Here is a 19012-nt window from a genome sequence, read left to right on the forward strand (position 1 = left end):
GGCACCAGGATGCACTATAGGGAGAGGATAAGCCTGCAGAGGCAATGTGATGGAAACTGCATTCCCTGATGACAGTGGCCTCTTTCAGAGTACTGCACCCTGCCAGATGGAAATAAATGGTTCAAGAATGTGTATAGAGGTGTATACATATTTAACCTGCACTGACACAAAATGCGTGTTGGCGTTAATACTAATAGGTTACGGACAACAGTGGAGCTCTTCAGCACAGAGAAATAATACAAAGCTTTGGCTACACTGTTTGTATGAGACGGCGAGTGTTAGTTCTGGTCTTTTTATGAGATTTGTTGACAATAAGACAAATATAGAAAGTCTCCAGCCTTATCCTTTAATCCTTTGTCTGAGGACACTAGATGAAAGTAGACACCAGATCCTACGTGCAGAGGGACGGGCATATTTAGCAGCTGAAGACAAACAGGACATCCTTAGTAATCCCAAACTTGATTTAATCCTCTGTAACCATCATGATTATTGGTTTATTTTACTTTAATATTGTTGTGACTTACCCTCAGTGCTGTACTGATGAAAAAACTGCAGCATATTCATTTTCTAAATGTTTCTTTAAACTATGTGATTTACTGATTCAAGCTTTTCCTCTGCTGTTATGGATTATTTAGATTTAAACTACTGTGGATTTGCAGGACACTGAATTTGCACTGTTGTGCGGTAATACAGCTTCTCTTATTCTGCAAGATTAAAAGAATAGAGGAAGCTACGTTACAAACACTTAAAAGACCTAATACAGTTTCCACAAGAGGAGGTTTTATGCTTAACATGTAGCCCGTGTCACTTCTGGCTGCATCAGTACGGATCAAACTGCAGCTACAACCTGGAATCTGGCTCAGACTTTTGAACTGTATTCAAACACGTTACTGCCCTGGAGTGTTCTCTATAGAACACCTCTAAAGCTTTGTCCAGTCCAGGATTCATGAGGCCACTGGTCTGTGGGAACATTCAGAGCGTCCGAAATGCTTTTATACAGTTTTTCTAAACTCCTCACCAAGATTTAGGTGTGTTTCTGATTGTATATCAGTGTGATTATTTCTGAGAGTTGTTCAGACTTCATCTGTTTAGTTTTTTTTCTCCTTACATGGAGTGTGAAGTGTGGGACCTCGAGTACACAGTTGTTCTAAGTGATGTCCATTCAATTCATTTTGCCGCAGGACTCCGCAGGACTCAAAGTGTAGGGTCAACTGCTAGACACACCTGAAGGAAAGTCAAAGAAACAAGAACTTGACGGTTCTTATTTGCTGTTTAGTTCTAGCAAATTTCTTATGTTAAAATTGTGATTAAAGTTTGTGAATTTTCCTCTTGGAAATCAAAAATATTACCCTCCATTTTTTTCTTTGTCAGTACGAGTTACTGTGTTTAGATTGTGTTTCAAATGAAAGTCACTGAAACATGATACTTTCTGCAGCAGCTGTGCATTCACAGGGTAATAGGACTCGTACATTAGGGACCCTTTGGACGCATTACACAGACTTGGGACCTATGGCAGTAAAAGTGGACCCCCACCACCCCAACAAAAAAATCCAGTAAGGTGTCTCCATAGGAATGTTAGATAGAAAAACAGACAGTTAGAGAAAAGGGCTTAAAATGTTGTTTATATGTTTGATTTCTAAAAAGCCCAGTAAGTATAAACCATTATTTCTGGTAGTTAATTGGATCATAAAATTTTAATGCTTTTTCAGATGTTAATGTTCTCAACCCTCGACACAATGTTACATCACAGTAGCAAAATAAAACGCACACTAAGACTAATAATGCAGCTGCTGATCCTCGGCTTTCGGCATCGTTAGCTTTTTATGCACAAACAAGACACCTGTCCCGCGAGCGAGCGAGCGCAGCACGACTGTGAGGCTGAATGAAGGCGCGGGGCGTGTTTTGTCCAGTATGGGGACTCGTCCTTGCAGACTGTTGCAGAAACAGTGCAGCTGCAGTGCTGAAGGGCGGCGATAAGGACACTGCTGACAGGAAAGGCGAAAAAAAAAAAAAAACGAAATGAAACGAAACGGCAGAGCAAAGCCGCAGAGCACTGAGTCTGCAGAGAGGCTATTTTAAAGGAATGAAAAGGAGTGATGCCTTAAGAGGTTTAAAGCCCCCAAAGGTCACAACTCTCACCGAACACAAATGCAGCATCACATTTTTCTTTCCTCTATGACAACACTCGGTTCAAAATGTGGCGTCTGTGCAAACTGAAATCTGTGTCTACTCTTGGCATCAGTGGCAACACATATCACCCAGGGCTGAACTATTAACCACAGAATGACTTGATGAAGAAATGAATGTGTTTTCTTCTGTTTTTAATTATAAGAAATTACTTTACAATTCATCTATTTCCAGAGCCACAGTAAATCTACTCCATTGCACTTTAAACCTCTTTTTTATTAAACATACTTTAACTTCTGACTTAACCCGAAGTGTTATGGTCCCAACCAAAGATGATCGTCCACAACATCCTGAATATTTAAACTGCTCAGTTTCCCAGTAGTTCATAGCAGCGTCTCGTCCTGTCTATAGCTTCCAAACCTCTTTTAATGACTCTGTGTACCGCTGTTAAATTATTAGCACCTGTACCTTAGTGATGGTACTATTTGTATATTTTGTAAATTGTATAACTTAAAATTTTTCTCTTTGTATATGAACTGGCATTTGTTTCACCTTAGGCATGAGTCAGCATTTTAATTTGAAGACAGATTCTTTGATTTGTTCACTCTAAATGCTATTACTTCACTTTTGGACACCGTTTCGTTCCCCTGTGTTGTAATATATTATTTTACTTAATTGCACTTTTGTAGTCAGCGGGTTTTGGGGCCGAGGAGGGAACGACTCTTTTGAATTGAACTGAACACTTTATTAACTTTTATGTTGTACTCTTAGCCCCTGGACAGGGCGTGACGTACAGTGGGGTTTCACTGGCTCCCAAAGTGAGAATTATACCCCCACAAAAGACCAATAAGACCCCTTACCCATTTGACTCCATTCTGCGGTAATACATTATTTCATTTAACTGCCACTGGGTAGGTAGGGTGTTGTTTACAACCAAGACCCTCACCTAGCTTTACATGCACCAGAGAAGTAAGCTGAATATCGTTCATGTGCAATATGGTTTTTTTTCCCCAACACTATTAGCAGTGTTATGTAGTTTACAGCATTTTTAGTGAAGTGTGTTCACTCAGCTTTTTCAAACAATACTTAATGCATGTTGATTGTCTTCCCCAGGAGGAAAAACGAAGGCAGAGTGACAAACAAATAAAACTGGTTCCTTCAAAGCTACAGTATAGTGGAGTAAAGGGAGACATTTCTCATTGCTGGAAATAGGAAAAGTTGAAGGAGCTTAAATCAACCCAAACAAGAACGAATGTGCATCACACTGCACAGCCTGATCACTTTTCTGCTCTGATCCCTCAGCTTATTATTTCACTTTCATATTTCAGGCTTTATCCAAATTTTAAATGAAAGGGGATTATACGAACGAGATCAATGTAACACTGCTATGGTAACATCATTGGCTTGGTCTTGTCTCTATTCCTACATAAACTAAACAGCAGTGCTTTGTTGCACAGCAGCAACGCAGGAGAATCTGCAGTCAGGGAACTGCTCAATAACGAGCAATGACGAGGAAAAAAAGCTTTTACAGCTGCTCTGCTTTTTCAGTAATACCCGCGCACCGACAACAGCCTCCGCACGTCTCCTCCTATCACTCGTGTGTGCGTGTGCGTGTGTGTACGTGCGCTGCCCAGCTGTCTCTGTGACGAAGAGCTTTCATTACTGACATGACAAAGCGGCAGATATTATGTTGCTCTGAGGTGGAACGACCCTCCCTGTTCCTCTAATGTTGCTGTTGCAGGGCCACTAGCTCCAGCTGCATGTTTGTATCTCAGTAGCTCGTACTGACTTTGTTAGTTAATGCACCTACAATGTTGTGATCAAGTCAGTTAAGTTGGTTCCGCCCATCTCCTTTCTTAGAAAAGCTGTTGCAGGCATTTTAGGCCCGAACAATCGAAAACGTGTTAGCACGAAAATGAATCTATCATGCTCAAATAATATTGTAGCCAAGTCTTCGTCTTAGAAATGTCACTAAGGTACCAATGAGGAATGCGTGTGTGGGTTATGGGAGGTAAAAGGCCCTCGGCATCACCTGCACAGTGTCCAGACTGAGACAACAAATGTTGTTTATGGTCATTTTCCATCCGTTTGTAGTTATTCTGCTTCTTTTTATTCTATTGTCGTATTTGCTCTCTTTGCATTAATATTGTTCCACCTCATAATTTATCTTTTTCGAACAAATTCTGATATCATTGTGGATGTGTTGCATCACTTTGTGCTCACCTTGTGTTTATTTTTGGTCTTTGGTCTCTTTTGCATTGTTTTGCATTTCGATTCGGTTATTTTGTGTCTTTTGAAACGATTCTCTGTCTCCTTGATTCAGATTTCATAAAATGCTATGGAACCATATCCCTGACAGTGCAGTTAGTAATAACTTTATAGGTTGTAAATAATAAAGGGAAACAGGAAAACGGCAGAATCAACTTAGATTTGATCGTGGCTGCAGTCGGGGCACAAGTAAGCTCATCAGAAAGTTAGTTCCATCTGTGTGCAGCGTGCAGCTAAATGCAGCTTCACCCTGTTTGGTTCTGACTCAAGGTTCTACCAGCTGGCTGCTTCCTGGGAATCTAAGGGCCCTGCTGGGCATATTTGTTTCCCATTTTGGCCCAATATCACAGAGTGATGCACAATCCTGCATGTAAAAATCAATTTGATAGGTAAGTGGTAGCAAGTGTAAAAGCCTGATGCTCAGAGTAATAAAGATGCTGCAATGCACTGCTGAGGGATGTGTCATTACCCAGCCAGCAGGCAGAACACACACAAACACACCATCAGGCTCATCAGTGTTTACATCGCTTCATTAGTGTCAGGACGGGACAGAGGTGGACCCAGGGTCAAATTGATTTCCTGTCCTCCTCCTTTTGCTCCACAAACCCAGTGTTCAGCGCTGCCTCTGCAGAGTCCATCCTGTCCTGCATCTGTCTTAATGCACCGTGTGTGTGTGTGTGTGTGTGTGTGTGTGTGTGTGTGTGTGTGTGTTCTATTTTTAGCTATCGGGGTGCAGATGTCCTTGGATTTTCTGGAAAAGAGGTTCTGGGCCATCGCCAAGCAGGTGACCGGAGGACTCACTGTAACACACATTCATTGACTTGTAATGGCACTAACCAGTTAAAGGTCTGTGGACATCAGAACTCGCCGTGTGGATCCTTGAGGGCTAACACAAGAGTTGAGGTCCTTTCCTTTCATGTAACATTTGTAAAGCTGATTTTTACGAAGTTTACACCAGCAATGTTTACCTCCACTCTTACCTCCCCACATTCTTTTTCTATTTTTGTTGCCATGTCACTGTAATTCTTGGCACGTTAGATCAGTCGAACCAAGAAAAAGAATCAGCAGGGTTGTCGCATGTGATTATTAAACTGGATTTAACAAATTGTAAAGTGTAACCACAAATATTGACCTGCACTCAATCACTTTGATAATTTTGCTGTAGACGGAAATGTGGGGAAAGTTAATTTGTGTATCTGTAAAATAACATTAGCGATCCACCAGGTGATAAATACTGAATACTGAACCTTCTTTTATGCACAATTATCTGCAGACTATTCCGTCTTGCTTTGTCTGATAAGCACGATAAGTTGCAGAAAGGAAACTACATTTACATGGACAAAGAAATGATTTTTGCTGTGACGTCCAGTAATAATCCTCAGGATTTAGAGGTCATGTTTTCAATTTTCCTTTTTATCCATTAGGGAACTGAAGCCATTAATTGTCGGTCCTCAGAATTTTTATTAAACTTAAAGTGGAAAGTGCACAGAATGAAGTCCTGTTAAGATGTGTAAATGTTTCTTAATGTTTCCCCTTTTCGTGCTTTCATATTTAAAGCCGCAATCAGCCATTTAATTCAATATTAACGTGCTGGGTGAATATCATCCAGGCAGAGATGTAAAAACAAATCTTACCTTTCTGTCTGTAGTTATTCTTCGCTTCATTGTGGAGCTCAACCTTAATGGGCTCATTATGCCGAGGGACTGAAAACTAGTGGTGAGGACAGCAGTCGTAGTGGGCAGTTAAAATTGACCTTTACTTTGGACTCTTGCTTGCTTTTCATGTGCTTTGGTTAACACTGTGATGGTTTACCATAGGTCAGCACCAATTTGCATATCATAGTTAACAGAAATCTAACTGGCCTAACAGCTCAGCACAGATTTTTGAGCTTTTGATAGCAGCACTTAGTGAACATTGAATCCATGACCTCATAATAATGAGATTGTTTTTATTGTGGTAGAAATACCAGCGCATGATTAAAGCGAAACGTTTCCCTCCATTTTTCTCCTCCCAACTATTTAGATTTCTAATGTGTATGTGGAGCCACTTTTGGATTCAGACATTTAATGTTGTTACACAATTTGTCCCAAATATAACATGAAGCAAACACACACACACACACACACACTGCATTGGTCTTTGACCTTGTGAATCCCTCCAGTAGCAGCAGAATGTGTACAGATGCCGGGTAGATATTGATGGTGTAGATAAAAATATTAATGAGAGCTGACAGGCTGGATTAATGTATTCACAAAGCTGCTTCACTGCTGACATTAACTGATCTGACTTCACAGACTCACATTTACATCCTGTCACCACTGATTTACAGAGTTTTTTTTTTTAGGATTATACAATGATCCTTCCATTCAAGTCAATGATGTGACAAGGCTGTATTTCTCAGGCACAAATACAATTTTATTGTGGAAATATGAATCTCATCTTATTTACATGAATACTTTGGTCTTTCTAGGTGTGTGTCTGGGTTTGCCCTGAAACAGAAACAAATGTTGTGATGTATTTGTTAAAAGGAAATTGAATCAGTTTGTGTCATAAAGTGTCATTAATGCAGATTTATCTACTTTGAAAATGCACCATTTCAGAATAGCTTTTTTATATTTTGGGTGAAAATTGAAACCTAGATAATTTTTTAAAGCCTTCAAAGGAAAGTATGCACCTTTTTTATTGTTAAAAAAAACTCAAACTTGTTTTAGTTTGTAATTTTATCATTTTCATTCAATCGTGTTTGCTGTTTTTTTTTCATCCCCAACTTTCTCGGCAGCCCAGCGACACAGATGTAAGTATATTGATTTAAATCTTGGATAATGTAACTGTAATAACTGTAGACGCTGCTACAGCTGTTATTACTCAGTGTATTCACATTGTTAGTGATGATGTGATGCTTCCTCCTGATCACATTCAAGCTCACTTCTTCTTTTACCTTCTCAGTGTTCAAACATTGATGGTGTGTGTCCACTCAGCTGTGAGAGTTCTGTAAGTACCCACTTTCCTCTGTCTGCTCCTCACCAAACATCAGACCTTTATGAAGATAAACCTGACCACACATGTTGCTCCTGCTGCTTCCTTTTCAGGATCTGAACTGTTTCCTGGTTGACAATAATGGTTTTACATTGCTGTCCAAAGAGAGAAACGACGTAAGTGTGTCCATGGTCTCTTAAAAACACCGTGTCTGATTCATTTAACTCTTTTCATTGTCATTTACTTGACTGTCATAGTAGAGTTGAGGCTGTGTTTTTTCAGTACATTTCTCTGAACGTTAGCAAAAGTCTATAACTAAAGGCACAAGAATTTTTGCATGCACACATGAGAAACAGCATTAAATACAATACAATATGAAATTAATGTCAGATGTGACATTTTATCATTTTATCTTGTGGATCACAGCAGATGAACTGATGCCACGCGTCTTTTTTTCTTTGTGTCAGTGACTAAAAGAAGCTGAGACTGTAATATATAATAAATATAGTAAAGCAAAAGAGGAATGAATGTGTTGCTACTTGAACTAGGTGGAGCTGTAAAACAGGAAAGGTCTGGCTGTTTTGACATGTTCTTGAGAGAAAGGCCGTATGTGAAGTCAGTCCCTGGCACTGTGTGAGTGGCCGAGCCACAGCAGAAATGTATCACTCTCACATCAACACAGACGTTTTATCAGACAGGAATCAGCATGAGCTTTCTCGTGGCTCTGGTGTGACTTGATGAGTTTAAGTCATGGGTTAATTAAATAGAAATACTTTGACTTCCTTAGACAATCAGGATGAGTTAATCCTGTCAGAGCCGTGGCTGCGCTGCAGGTCATTGTCACGAGGTGGTTTCTTAGCTTCACAGCAGCTCTTTGCGTCACTGAATGTGTTCATAAACAACATCTGGATGGCTTTACCAGATTTAAGGACAGTTTTGCTCTTAATCTGTGCGTGTCGTGCATTAGCAGTGAAACGTAGCAGCTGCTGCACCTGTCCTCATCTGACCATGGAACCAGAGGCACGATAGATTTGAGCCGTCCGGGTCATGTGTGCAGCTTCTGACACGCTCTTTGATTAATTAGTTGAAGCTAGTTGTGGTACTTGTGTTAAGGTTGTGTCTGCTGTGGTTTGTTTTGCTATGTTCCATTAACTGCAGTCAGTAAAACTTAATGTCCTGCTCTTACATATAAGGAAACACTTGTTTTATTACGCATCATGTGCATATAACAAGAGTAAACATAGAACAACAGAACTGTACTGCACATCAATTTTCCAAGTTAATCCTTTAGTCTATAAAACATAAAATAATCAGAAATAATCGCTGCAATTTACACAAAGTAATATCATCATTTGTCTTGTTTTGTCCACCTAACATTTCAAACACAGATATTCAATTCATTAGTTAAAAAAGTCCAAACCGACTTAATATCTGATAATAAGTTTTATTTGTGTGATAATCTTTCCTTAGAAAGTCACATTGTAACTAAATGATGTGAGTTCAAGCATTGGACTTTCTAACTTAATAATGTTGGAATAAGTCACCAGGATCAGCTGTTCCCCTCCTGCCTTAACAAAACAGAAACCTTTATTTAAGACCTTTTAAAAATGTGTGTGTGTGTGTGTGTGTGTGGACAGGCAGATTGAGAGTGGTGCTGTCCATCTGACAGCTGCTCGTCAGCTCTGGATTAACACGGCCTGTTAAGAGCCATATTACTGAGGATTGATCCTAAACCCACCTTGCTAAAGTAAATGCACACACCCACTCAGTTCATGACCGACATCTATGGAGCTGTGACGCTATTTTCTTTTCTCTCTCCGCAGCTTCAGTGTGCAGCTTGGTTTGTTACGTACCTGTGATGTGTGTGTTACAGAGCGCTCTCAGTGGCACTGATGCTGCCAGCTGTGCGGCAGTGGGTTATGCTTCAGTGACCCTCTGCCATGAAGTGTGTCCTCACAGTGTCTTAACGATGAGTAGTCTGCGTGTTAGAGAATCGCTGGAAAAGGGGGACTTGTATAAGAATGTGAAATCAGACGAGGCTGTGAATAAAAGCTGAAGTGATTCTCTGTCCTGACCAGTCTGATCCAGTTCATTTGTTTCCAGCTGGATGTTAATGAGACTCAGTGACTCACTGATATTGAACTTGCTTGTTTTGGTTCTAGTTTGAGTGGTAGATGTAAATGAATCCCATTAAACCTCCCTCAGACCTTCCTACATTAATATATGTCTTGACTTCTAGCTGAGAAAAATGCCTCCAGGTGACATCACATGGAGGAACCATCAGTCCAGATTATTTCATCTCCTTGGTCAAACTATGGTTTTTAATACTGCTCAACGTGCTTTTCCAGAGCTCCCACAGATAACATCATCTGAACTGCTAATGATGAGAAAAAAATCGTCCGGGTGATGTCATCTGGAGTTTTACAAGCCATAAAAAGCAAGTTGAAAATTGGGGAAGTTGCTCTCTAAGTTTTGGTAATGCACAAGGTGTATTTCCAGGTGTCATGCATGCAACTGGACTTCATGAAGTTCTATTGTCATCTGAGAGTCTACGTGTAATTAAATAACCTGGTTACTATGTAAAACAGGGAAGGTGTTTAAATGCACTACATCATCACTGTAGGGGGTCTCAGACTTACACACATCATAGGCCAGTTTGAAAAAACGACCGCCAACAAACAGAGGGAGGAACATGCTGTTACACATTTATTTGCCTGACTTAAACTTAGTCCAACTGACTTGCTGTGTGAGAGAAATCAACTATGTGGCATCATTGAGTCATTGACACTTTGTCGTTCCATCCAACATTCATGTGCTTTGTTAAAATCACAAGATCCAGTGTGAACAGGGCCCTGAATCGGATGAAAGAACTATATTAAAAGTGTTTGATAAATGGTGACCAGGCCTCTGTTGAGACTTGGTCCTTCACATTGACGTTAAAAAACTTTTACCCCACTTTCAAACCATCAGTGTTCTCTACATTCCTGTTTTTAAAGAAGTGCCTCTAGTCTTTCAGAAGCACATGGACGGCTAAGCCTTGTCCTGAGGTGTGTTTTGTCCTTGTGAAGACCATCTTCTACCTCAGTCTATTCCTGGTTAAGTGTTACGAGATGTCATACAGCGTGAATGGGCCTTTTCCAACTCGTTTCGGTTTTATGTTTAGCCAGAGGCATCGAAAATTACTTAGTTTACTTCCAGTGATCACTTGAAACGTCAGGTCCATCCAGCACAATAATGTTAAACACTAATTTGCTGTGGTATAATTGGGTTCATAAACTTATTCCTTACAGCAAGCTGTACAAGAAAATCACAAAAGGTTACTAAGATGCTTTTTATTATCGGTTGTGAAACGACTCGAGTGGCTAAATCAAGTTTTAAAGCAAAGATATTTTGGGTGGTGGTGGAAACTGATGAGGAGCTGCAGGTTGGTGAAAAACTCTTTAAAGACGGGAGGGACTTTATGTCTGTTTGTCCGTCTTTCCCATTATCATTTAATTGACAAAAATCATTGCTCTGTTTAGTTTCTTGAATTTCAGCCTCGTCTTCGTCGTGATAAATTGCTTGTCAACACACTTTTTTCATCGTGGTTTTTGTTGATGGTACTGCAAAGTGAGAATGGTCCGAAATAAAAACTCGGGAAGAGCAACAGAGGATTGACTCATACGATGAAATAGAGTAATCAGTCAGCAACAGACGGGAAATAAACTTAGAATGATCAGATGATCAGAAACTACTGCATAACCTTGTATCCAAGTCCTGTGTAAAACCCGGCAGCCAGAGGGGAGCACTTCATCATCTGAACGTCTGCATTTCCTTTCTTTTCCTTTGGGAATGAATATTAAATATATGCAGTCAGGTCACTTACTCGAGTCACTGTACAGAGAAAAGCGGCAAAACAGGAATCATTTACTGTAGAAGCTCGTGTTTTATTATTTGCATGTCGTCTGCTTTCTCCATGGCCTTGCTATGCAGATATTATGATGAAGTACTTGTTTGATGGTTTTGCTGAGCTCTGGACTTTATGCCGACTTGGTGGAAACACCCAGAATCCTCCCCGGTGCTGAAGCCGCCGTGGTGTGAATGCAGCTTGTAGGTTTCGCTGGGCACTGTAAATATTTAATCAGCACAGAAATTAAGTCAGTGCTGACTAAAAGAAATGGGTCAGCGAGAGGAAGTGTAATGAAACAGGGTGACCAAGCAAAACACGGGCTTTGTTTCTGTTGGCTGCGTGCAGAGGAAATGTCTGTTTGATCAATGATCCTGTCTGAGAACCTGCTGCAGGAACCTACCAATCATCCTCAGGGCTGGAAGCAGGTTGGACTCATAAACATGGCCTATAATGTTCAATAAAGTCCTGAAATTAACATGAGTAACAGTCTGTCGCCGCTGTAGCAGCACCACAGGGCTGCAGCACAGAAAATGTTATTCTAATTCTACCATTAGTGGGGAAGGATACATTAAAGTTCGCTTGAGTAAAAGACATTTCCTCCGTACAGATGTCCCACTCATGTTGTCTGAGCTCTCAGACGGGGCTAAACGCTCAGTCTAAGCCGGACTTAATTAGCTCCAGCTGTACTTAGCCTGCGCTGCGCTAGCATCTGCACGAGGCTGTTGTTTGTACTGACACTTGGCAAGTAGGGGTGGGACATACTGGTCCACATTTGAACCTTCGGGATCCCACGCTGGACATCTGTCAGCCTTAACACTGTAGTTTGAGAAAATGCTAGCATTTAGCATGTGGCTGTTACAGGCCCTAAATGTTAGCAGGATCAGCTGCTCAGACTTGATTCATCACCTTAGCTGTGCTAATCAACCAGGTTAGCATATGCTAACCTGGTTACAGTACAGTGGTATTTACTTTGCACTTGGCTAAAAAAGGATTTTAAAATATCTATTTTTCAGTTGTGAACAATCAGTTCTTCTCTCCAATCTTAAACTCCAGATTTGAATATTTGCATTTGCACCTTTTCTCTGTAAATGTGGTTCATCTGAGCTAAATGTTGGGCTTAGCGGTGGTTGCTCATTGTGAGCAGCTCAGTTAGCTGTCACACAGCTGGACTCGCTTCAGATGATCAGTCTGAAGCCGAGCACGTGCTTAAAGAGCACGAAGCCGATTATGATTGTGATTAGTTTGTGATGACTGGTCCTAGTTAGCGCGTACAGTCAGCAGAGCTCTGAGCTTCACGCTCAGCAGCTTCACTCCCAGTAGTCAAATAAAAGCTCTGCTCTTTCTTTCCTCAGTCTCCTATTTTGGACAGTTAGCATCTTGCTTCATCATTTTATCCCTGATTTAGATTTTCTGATGCTTTAATCCCACAGCAAGACTGTTAACATTTTGCATAGTAGCGTTTAATAGGCAGATGTGAGGCTGAATCTGACAGGAATTCTTGGCAACTGTTACTGTTATTATTGGACAAATTATAGAGTCGAATTAAACTTTAAAACACATTAATTCGTGATTAAGACGTTTCCGTCTAAAGTGTTGGACAGAAGGACTAACAAACATTTCCGTCCTTTTTAATCCGTAGAGCTGATCCAGTCAGTGCTGACCAGCTGTTCTAATCACAGGCTGCTGTAGTAGCTGGACGTCCTGAGGAGGTCAGGAAGCTGAACCTGTGTTTTGTCTGCAGAGCTGCTGGCAGGACTTTGACTCCGGCTCATTTATTGCTCTTAGATTTTGTCGATTGCAGCACGTTTACCCTCTGCCACCGCTGCTGCTGTCAGGCAAACAGAGGGTCAAGTTTCAGTGTAAGCAGCTTCCGAGTCCTCGGAGGCTGCTGGGAAACACCCGTGCAGATGGAGATGAGAGCAGCTTGTAAACGCGAACAGAGCTGCTGAGACAAGAAACTGAATAATTCAGCGACTCTGCTGCTGAGGGCCAGCGAGGGCCGACACACTCAACGAAATTACTGCAGATCGCTGTGAAACACCATTTGCTTTATTCCTGCGTAACCTACTGCTACTTTTACTCTGCCACCAGTACTTGTGGTTGTTACTTATTCTTACATCAAGTCTTTTCTTTCAGAAAAAGGCTGAAGGACACTTCCAAGAGACACATTTCCTTTACAGTACGAGTAAATTGCAGTGAGGATAATTTGGGGTATTTAGTCTTTGTTGGAAGCATTTGAATATTTGTAAGAGCTACTTAAATGGTGGTAGGATTAATTGAGTGAAACATGGCCAACAATGGATCAAAACATTACTGATAAGAAAAGTAATAAAGTTAAGAGCTAAAAGTTTGCCTTGCTTAAAGGAATTATTCAACATTTGGGAAGCTTTAAATCCTGTTTGATGCCTGTTGTCTAGGGAGTCGGAGTCAGGATGTGGTTCGCTGAGCATAATCATTTAGCATAATCAAGTCTGGAATACAGAACATGTAAAAACCAAAAAACGGTCATGATGACTAAAGACAAGAGGTGCAACATGGGAAAATCCAAAAATAAACCTCATTCAGTTCTGTACTTTAATGGTGATCAGTGAGAAGAGTCTTGGAAAAAGTGTTATGTGATTTGCATTTCCAGCAGAACAAACGTCACTTCAAGATTTGCTAAATTAGCAGGACGATGTATTAAAAAGCAGATGGTTGGTCACTATGAGCCGATTTCAAACTTTTACCGGAGGAGCCAGACAGTACCAGAACTCAATTTTAATATTTTCTGTTATCTATTTCTTTATTTATTCATTCATTGTGGTTTTCCGTCAGGCAAAAGTTTAGGTTAGTACCTATTACCTAGTACTTTTCAGTATTTCTTTGAGAAGGTTTAGCAACTTTTGGGGAAGGGAAAGATTCCTGCAGGGGAAAAGATCCCATCACTGAGAAAATGCTCTTTCAGCTTCTTTGGCCTGTGGAAAATGTTGACTGCTCCCAGAATCTCTTACCTCTGTTAATCACTAGGGATGTTTGCAATATTATTTCAGTGTTTATGTGGCTGAACTGAAACCAGAACATTCATGGGCGACTGTGGCGCAGGAGGTAGTCGCCCACCAATCTTGCAGTTGTGGGTTTGAACCCCGGCTCCTCCGGTCACATGTCAAAGTTTCCTTGAGCGAGACACTGAACCCCAACTTAGTTGCTCCCCATCGGTGTGTGAGTGTGTGTGAATAAGGGAATGAGAAGCAGTGTAAAGCGCTTTGAGTGACAATAGGTGGAAAAGCGCTGTATAAGTGCAGATTCACTTTCATGTCCTCTTTTGTAGGTCGGTCGTTTCTTTGGCGAGGTGGACGGATCTGTCATGGCGTCACTCATCAAAATGGGAATGTTTAAAAAGTAAGACAGAGGCACAATCTTAAATTATCTTCGATACAGATAACAAGCAAGTAAAACTACATTAATAAAGACTTCGTTAAAAAGATTAATCTGAAGTCCACAAATGGACTGTAATAATCTGGAAACCTGCAAACGCCTGATGTAAACTTTAAAAAATGTTGTGGTTGATGATTATATTTAAATTCTTGTGCAGCTCAGATCTGTTCTCTGCTCAAGCTACTTGAGCACGAGTTTAACGTAAGTGTGTGTTTTGTTTGCAGAGTGTCGCTGTTCGACTACCAGGCGATGTGTAAGAACAGCCATCATCACGCCAGCAGCGCCAGACCTCTGCTCAGTGTGAGTCTCACAGTAACTACTGCTACTCACTGGTATTTGTGAAGCATCAGTTAAAACAGTCTGACTGACTTGAGGTTAAAACATTATATTTATCAAGTTCAGAGAGAGAGAACTTTTTATTTTTTTTTTTCATTTCTTTAGGCCCCAAAATGTTAAAAACTGTTGTTTTGTTTTCTGGTTTTCCTTCTGCAGCCATTTTACAGCATCATGGCATTAACAAGATGGTTCTTCTCCAACGCACTGATGTAAGTGTCAGTTTTTAGTGCTTTCTCAGCGCAGAGTGACAGGAACGGTGCTAAAAAGGCTGATTTTAAAAAACACACCAGTCACCAAAGGATCTTAAAGCTTGTGATGGTGGTTTTATGGACTTAAACATCGTAGACGGATGAAGGTAGGATACAAAGGAGAAGCTTCGCTTCTAAAGGCTGTGGAGGGGAACTGACTTTGTCCATGTTAAATGTTGCAGTGCTTCATTTTTCACCTGTAGACATGACTTTTGTGTAAACTGCCATTATTTAATGAGTTTTTAATCTTACAGAAATTGCACAGTTCCCAAATTCCTGAATTGTGAACCAAAGTAATAAATCAAAAACACTTCAAACAGCAAAACTCCAAGTACTCTTTTTGCAGAACGGTGAACATGATGCTGAAATGTTTGATCTGCGGTGGCATCTTACGTTTAGCCTGGAAATTACATGATAGTAGCAGTAAAAACATATGAAAATTAAATATTTATATATGTCATCCAAGTCCAGTAACTTGGACTTGGATAACAGTCAACAGTCATCGATTCTTTAACAAGATGTTTTTTGTCACCCATCAGGTTCTTGCTGGACTTTAACCTCTGTGGTCTTTGGCACTCGGATTATTTTGTGGACGGTAAGATATTGTGATGATCTCAGACTGTCTGTCCACTGCAGAATAATGTGAAGGTCAAACCTCAGTAAGAGCCCTCAGTCCTGCTGGAATCATGTTTCATCAGTTTGAAATGACACCGAACATGTTGGATAAACAAATAGAAAGAAATCAATGTCAAGTACGAGAGAAACTGTTCCTGTCTGAGCAGCGGTGGACAGATTGTGTGTGCGTGTTTGTTTTATTCATCACCACTTCTTTTTGTTTTCTGCCCTAAAATGGCGACTTCATCTCCATCATCATTATCATCACCACATTGATGTGTCTTCATCTTCATCCATTCAGCCAAGGCTGGTTATCACACAAGTGAGTCCAACGTGTGTGTGTGTGTGTGTGGGAACAGCAAAGTTTGAATTCTCTACCACTGAAGTGAGGACAGTTTGGCTCCTTATGTTCTCGGACCCCTTAAAGGGCTTTTTGAGGGTTTGTTTGTTTTAGGGTTCAGTGCTACGAAACGGATCCTCACTTTGAGTGTGTGGGTGTGTGTGAACGCTGTGAGGACTCTTGAATGATCATCTTTTATTCACTGGATAATAAGTTAGTTTTAGCTTCAGTCCTTGTGTGTGTTTGTCTCAGCTCATAAGCAGAGGAAGGTGGAGGCGTATCTTCCCTGTGACACGGCGTATCCCGGCTTCATGTACGACTCGTCTGTCAGAGAAGCAAACAGCCTCATCAAGTGTGGACGCTGCCAGAAGTATGTCTCCCACCCACCCCAAGCATTACATACACTCCTCAGAGGTTCCTAATAAAATGTCTTGAAATTAATTAACAAATCTTTTTTTTTTTTTTTTTTTTTTTTTTTTGGAGAAAATCTGCAGTGACGCCTAGAAACAAAACGCATACAAATTCAAAACTTCAAAAACCGCAAACAAAAAGGAAACGTGCTGCCAATCAGAAATGCAGCAAATGGACTTAACCGGACGTTTTAGGCAGAATCAAAGCTGCTATGGAAATGTCATCCTAGAACTGCTATTCAGTTTGTCACATGAATTTATTTAGAATATGTGGGTGATTGATCCAAAAATTGGCTAAACAGATTTGCAGCGTGTTTTCTTTTTGTTTGCAGTCTTATACTTGTACGTGCTTTGGCCCAAGGGGCCACTTTAAAAATCAGCTTTACATATAAAAACAAATGATTATTCAAGATAATAGGCGGATTAATTCATAAAGAAAATGCTCAGAAATTGGAGTTTTGAATAAAATAATTGAAAGTAGTTGCATTTATAAAGGATTTTATCACTTCTCACATTTTTACTGTGAATAGATTTGGCGTGTTAATCTGAATGAAACTGAAATGTAATAACAGAGATAATCTGCTTTCAAAGGACAAACCGAGCTGTAAACAGTTTTTAATTATTCAGTGATGATTCTTCAGATGGAGTTGTGTAAACAGATGGAGGCTGGACTGAGTGTTGTTTGTGTTGCAGGATGTTTGTGGTGCAGCAGATTCCGGACAGTAATCTGGTTCTGGTTGTGACTCAGGCCGACTGTGACTGTTCTCGCCAGTATGGATCAATTCTACTGGAGCCCAAAGAAATTAAATATATCCTTTACTTTCTGGGAAAAAATAAAACCGCACACATGCCCCCTACTGCATCCCAAATGTTACTGCAGCAACTTCAGAAGCCATATTGTGACCTGTTTGGTGCTGATTGTGTATGTAGCATATGTGTAAGGCGGGGATAGTTGCAGGGCACTAGCCCCTAAGGAGCATGGGTTCCCCACCCTTGATTTATAGGTCTTTACCTCATGATGCATTTAAAATGCAATGCAACTATGACAGTGAAGGTTAGAGAGGTGATTGATATGATGCAGAGAAGGAAGGTGGACATACTGTGTGTCCAGGAGACCAGGTGGAAAGGTAGCAAGGGCTTTAGAAGCTTAGGAGCAGGGTTCAAGTTGGTCTACCATGGGTCAGATAGGAAGACAAATGGAGTAGGAGTTATCCTGAAAGAGGAGTTTGTGAGGAATGTTCTAGAGGTGAGAAGAGTATCAGACAGGTTGATGAGTCTGAAGCTGGAAATTGAAGGTGTGATGTTCAATATTGTTGGTGGTTATGAACCACAGGTAGGATGTGAGTTAGAAGAGAAGGAGAAATTCTGGAGTGAGTTAGATGAAGTGATTTTCTGCCATGTATGAGACAGAATACATGTATGTGAATGAGAGGGACCCAGGTGGAACAGTGAGGTTACAGGGAGCAGAGGTGAAGAAGGTGCAGGACTTTAAGTACTTAGGGTCAAAGGTTAAGAGCAACGGAGAGTGTGGAGAAGAGGTGAAGAGACGAGTGCAAGCAGGTTGGAACGGGTGGAGAAAAGTGTCAGATGTGTTGTGTGATAAGAGTATCAACAAGAATGAAAGGAAAGATTTTCAAGACGGTGGTGAGACCAGAGATGTTGTTCGGCTTAGAGACAGTGGCACTGAAGAAAAGACAGGAGGCAGAGCTGGAGGTAGCAGAGCTTAAGATGTTGAGGTTCTCTTTGGGAGTGACGAGGATGGACAGGATCAGGAATGAGGACATCAGAGGGACAGATCATGTTAGATGTTTTGGAGATAAAGTCAGAGAGGACAGATTGAGGTGGTTTGGACATGTTCAGAGGAGAAACTGTGAATATATCGGTAGAAGGATGCTGAGGTTGGAGGCACATGATTCACTGTGGAGACTCCTGAAAGGAAACAGCTGAAAACAAGACGATGACCTCAGATCTGTGCTGACTCTGTTCCTGTTCTTACAGCGGTTTTGTATTTTTTCGATAGGTTTTATCTAAAGTTCACATACAACTGCAAAATCAGCAGAAAACAGTGTTGGAAAGGTCGACTCTGTAATGTTTCATTGATATCGGTCTGGAGGGGAAAAGACTCAACATATTGAAACACATTTTTTCAGCTCGTTATTCCATCTGTTTTCCTGGTTTATTATGGAGAAGACACAAGTATTGTTGGTATGGAATATAAAAATGTTTCATCTATGTCAGGCTGTAGTCTCAACAGTGAGTGGTCTTCTTTCCTTAACAGCAGTGAACATAACGCCACAGTGAAGTGCAACAGGATGAAATCCCAGAAGGTGCGGCGGCGTCCACAGTCCTGCCACTCCTACCACCCAAAGGTCAGTACTGGATCATGTGT

The 19012-nt window shown here is 40.8% G+C and overlaps 1 protein-coding gene across 2 annotated transcripts in view; it reads left to right on the forward strand.

Annotated features, from left to right (window-relative positions):
• LOC137108556 (voltage-dependent calcium channel subunit alpha-2/delta-4-like) overlaps positions 1-19012 on the forward strand; it is a 58993-nt gene that overhangs the window by 38698 nt on the left and 1283 nt on the right. Inside the window, exons 28-39 of one of the 2 annotated variants that reach the window (XM_067493292.1) lie at positions 5118-5179; positions 7175-7189; positions 7342-7386; positions 7485-7547; positions 14568-14638; positions 14899-14974; positions 15167-15219; positions 15798-15853; positions 16175-16195; positions 16466-16583; positions 17317-17432; positions 18910-18992. In XM_067493292.1, the coding sequence (XP_067349393.1) occupies positions 5118-5179; positions 7175-7189; positions 7342-7386; positions 7485-7547; positions 14568-14638; positions 14899-14974; positions 15167-15219; positions 15798-15853; positions 16175-16195; positions 16466-16583; positions 17317-17432; positions 18910-18992 (779 nt within the window). Of the gene's footprint in view, positions 1-5117; positions 5180-7174; positions 7190-7341; positions 7387-7484; positions 7548-14567; positions 14639-14898; positions 14975-15166; positions 15854-16174; positions 16196-16465; positions 16584-17316; positions 17433-18909; positions 18993-19012 lie in introns of those variants that run through there. The other variant, XR_010912213.1, reaches the window with a different exon arrangement.

This window comes from Channa argus, chromosome 23, assembly GCF_033026475.1.
Source record: "Channa argus isolate prfri chromosome 23, Channa argus male v1.0, whole genome shotgun sequence".
NCBI classification, from domain to species: domain Eukaryota; kingdom Metazoa; phylum Chordata; class Actinopteri; order Anabantiformes; family Channidae; genus Channa; species Channa argus.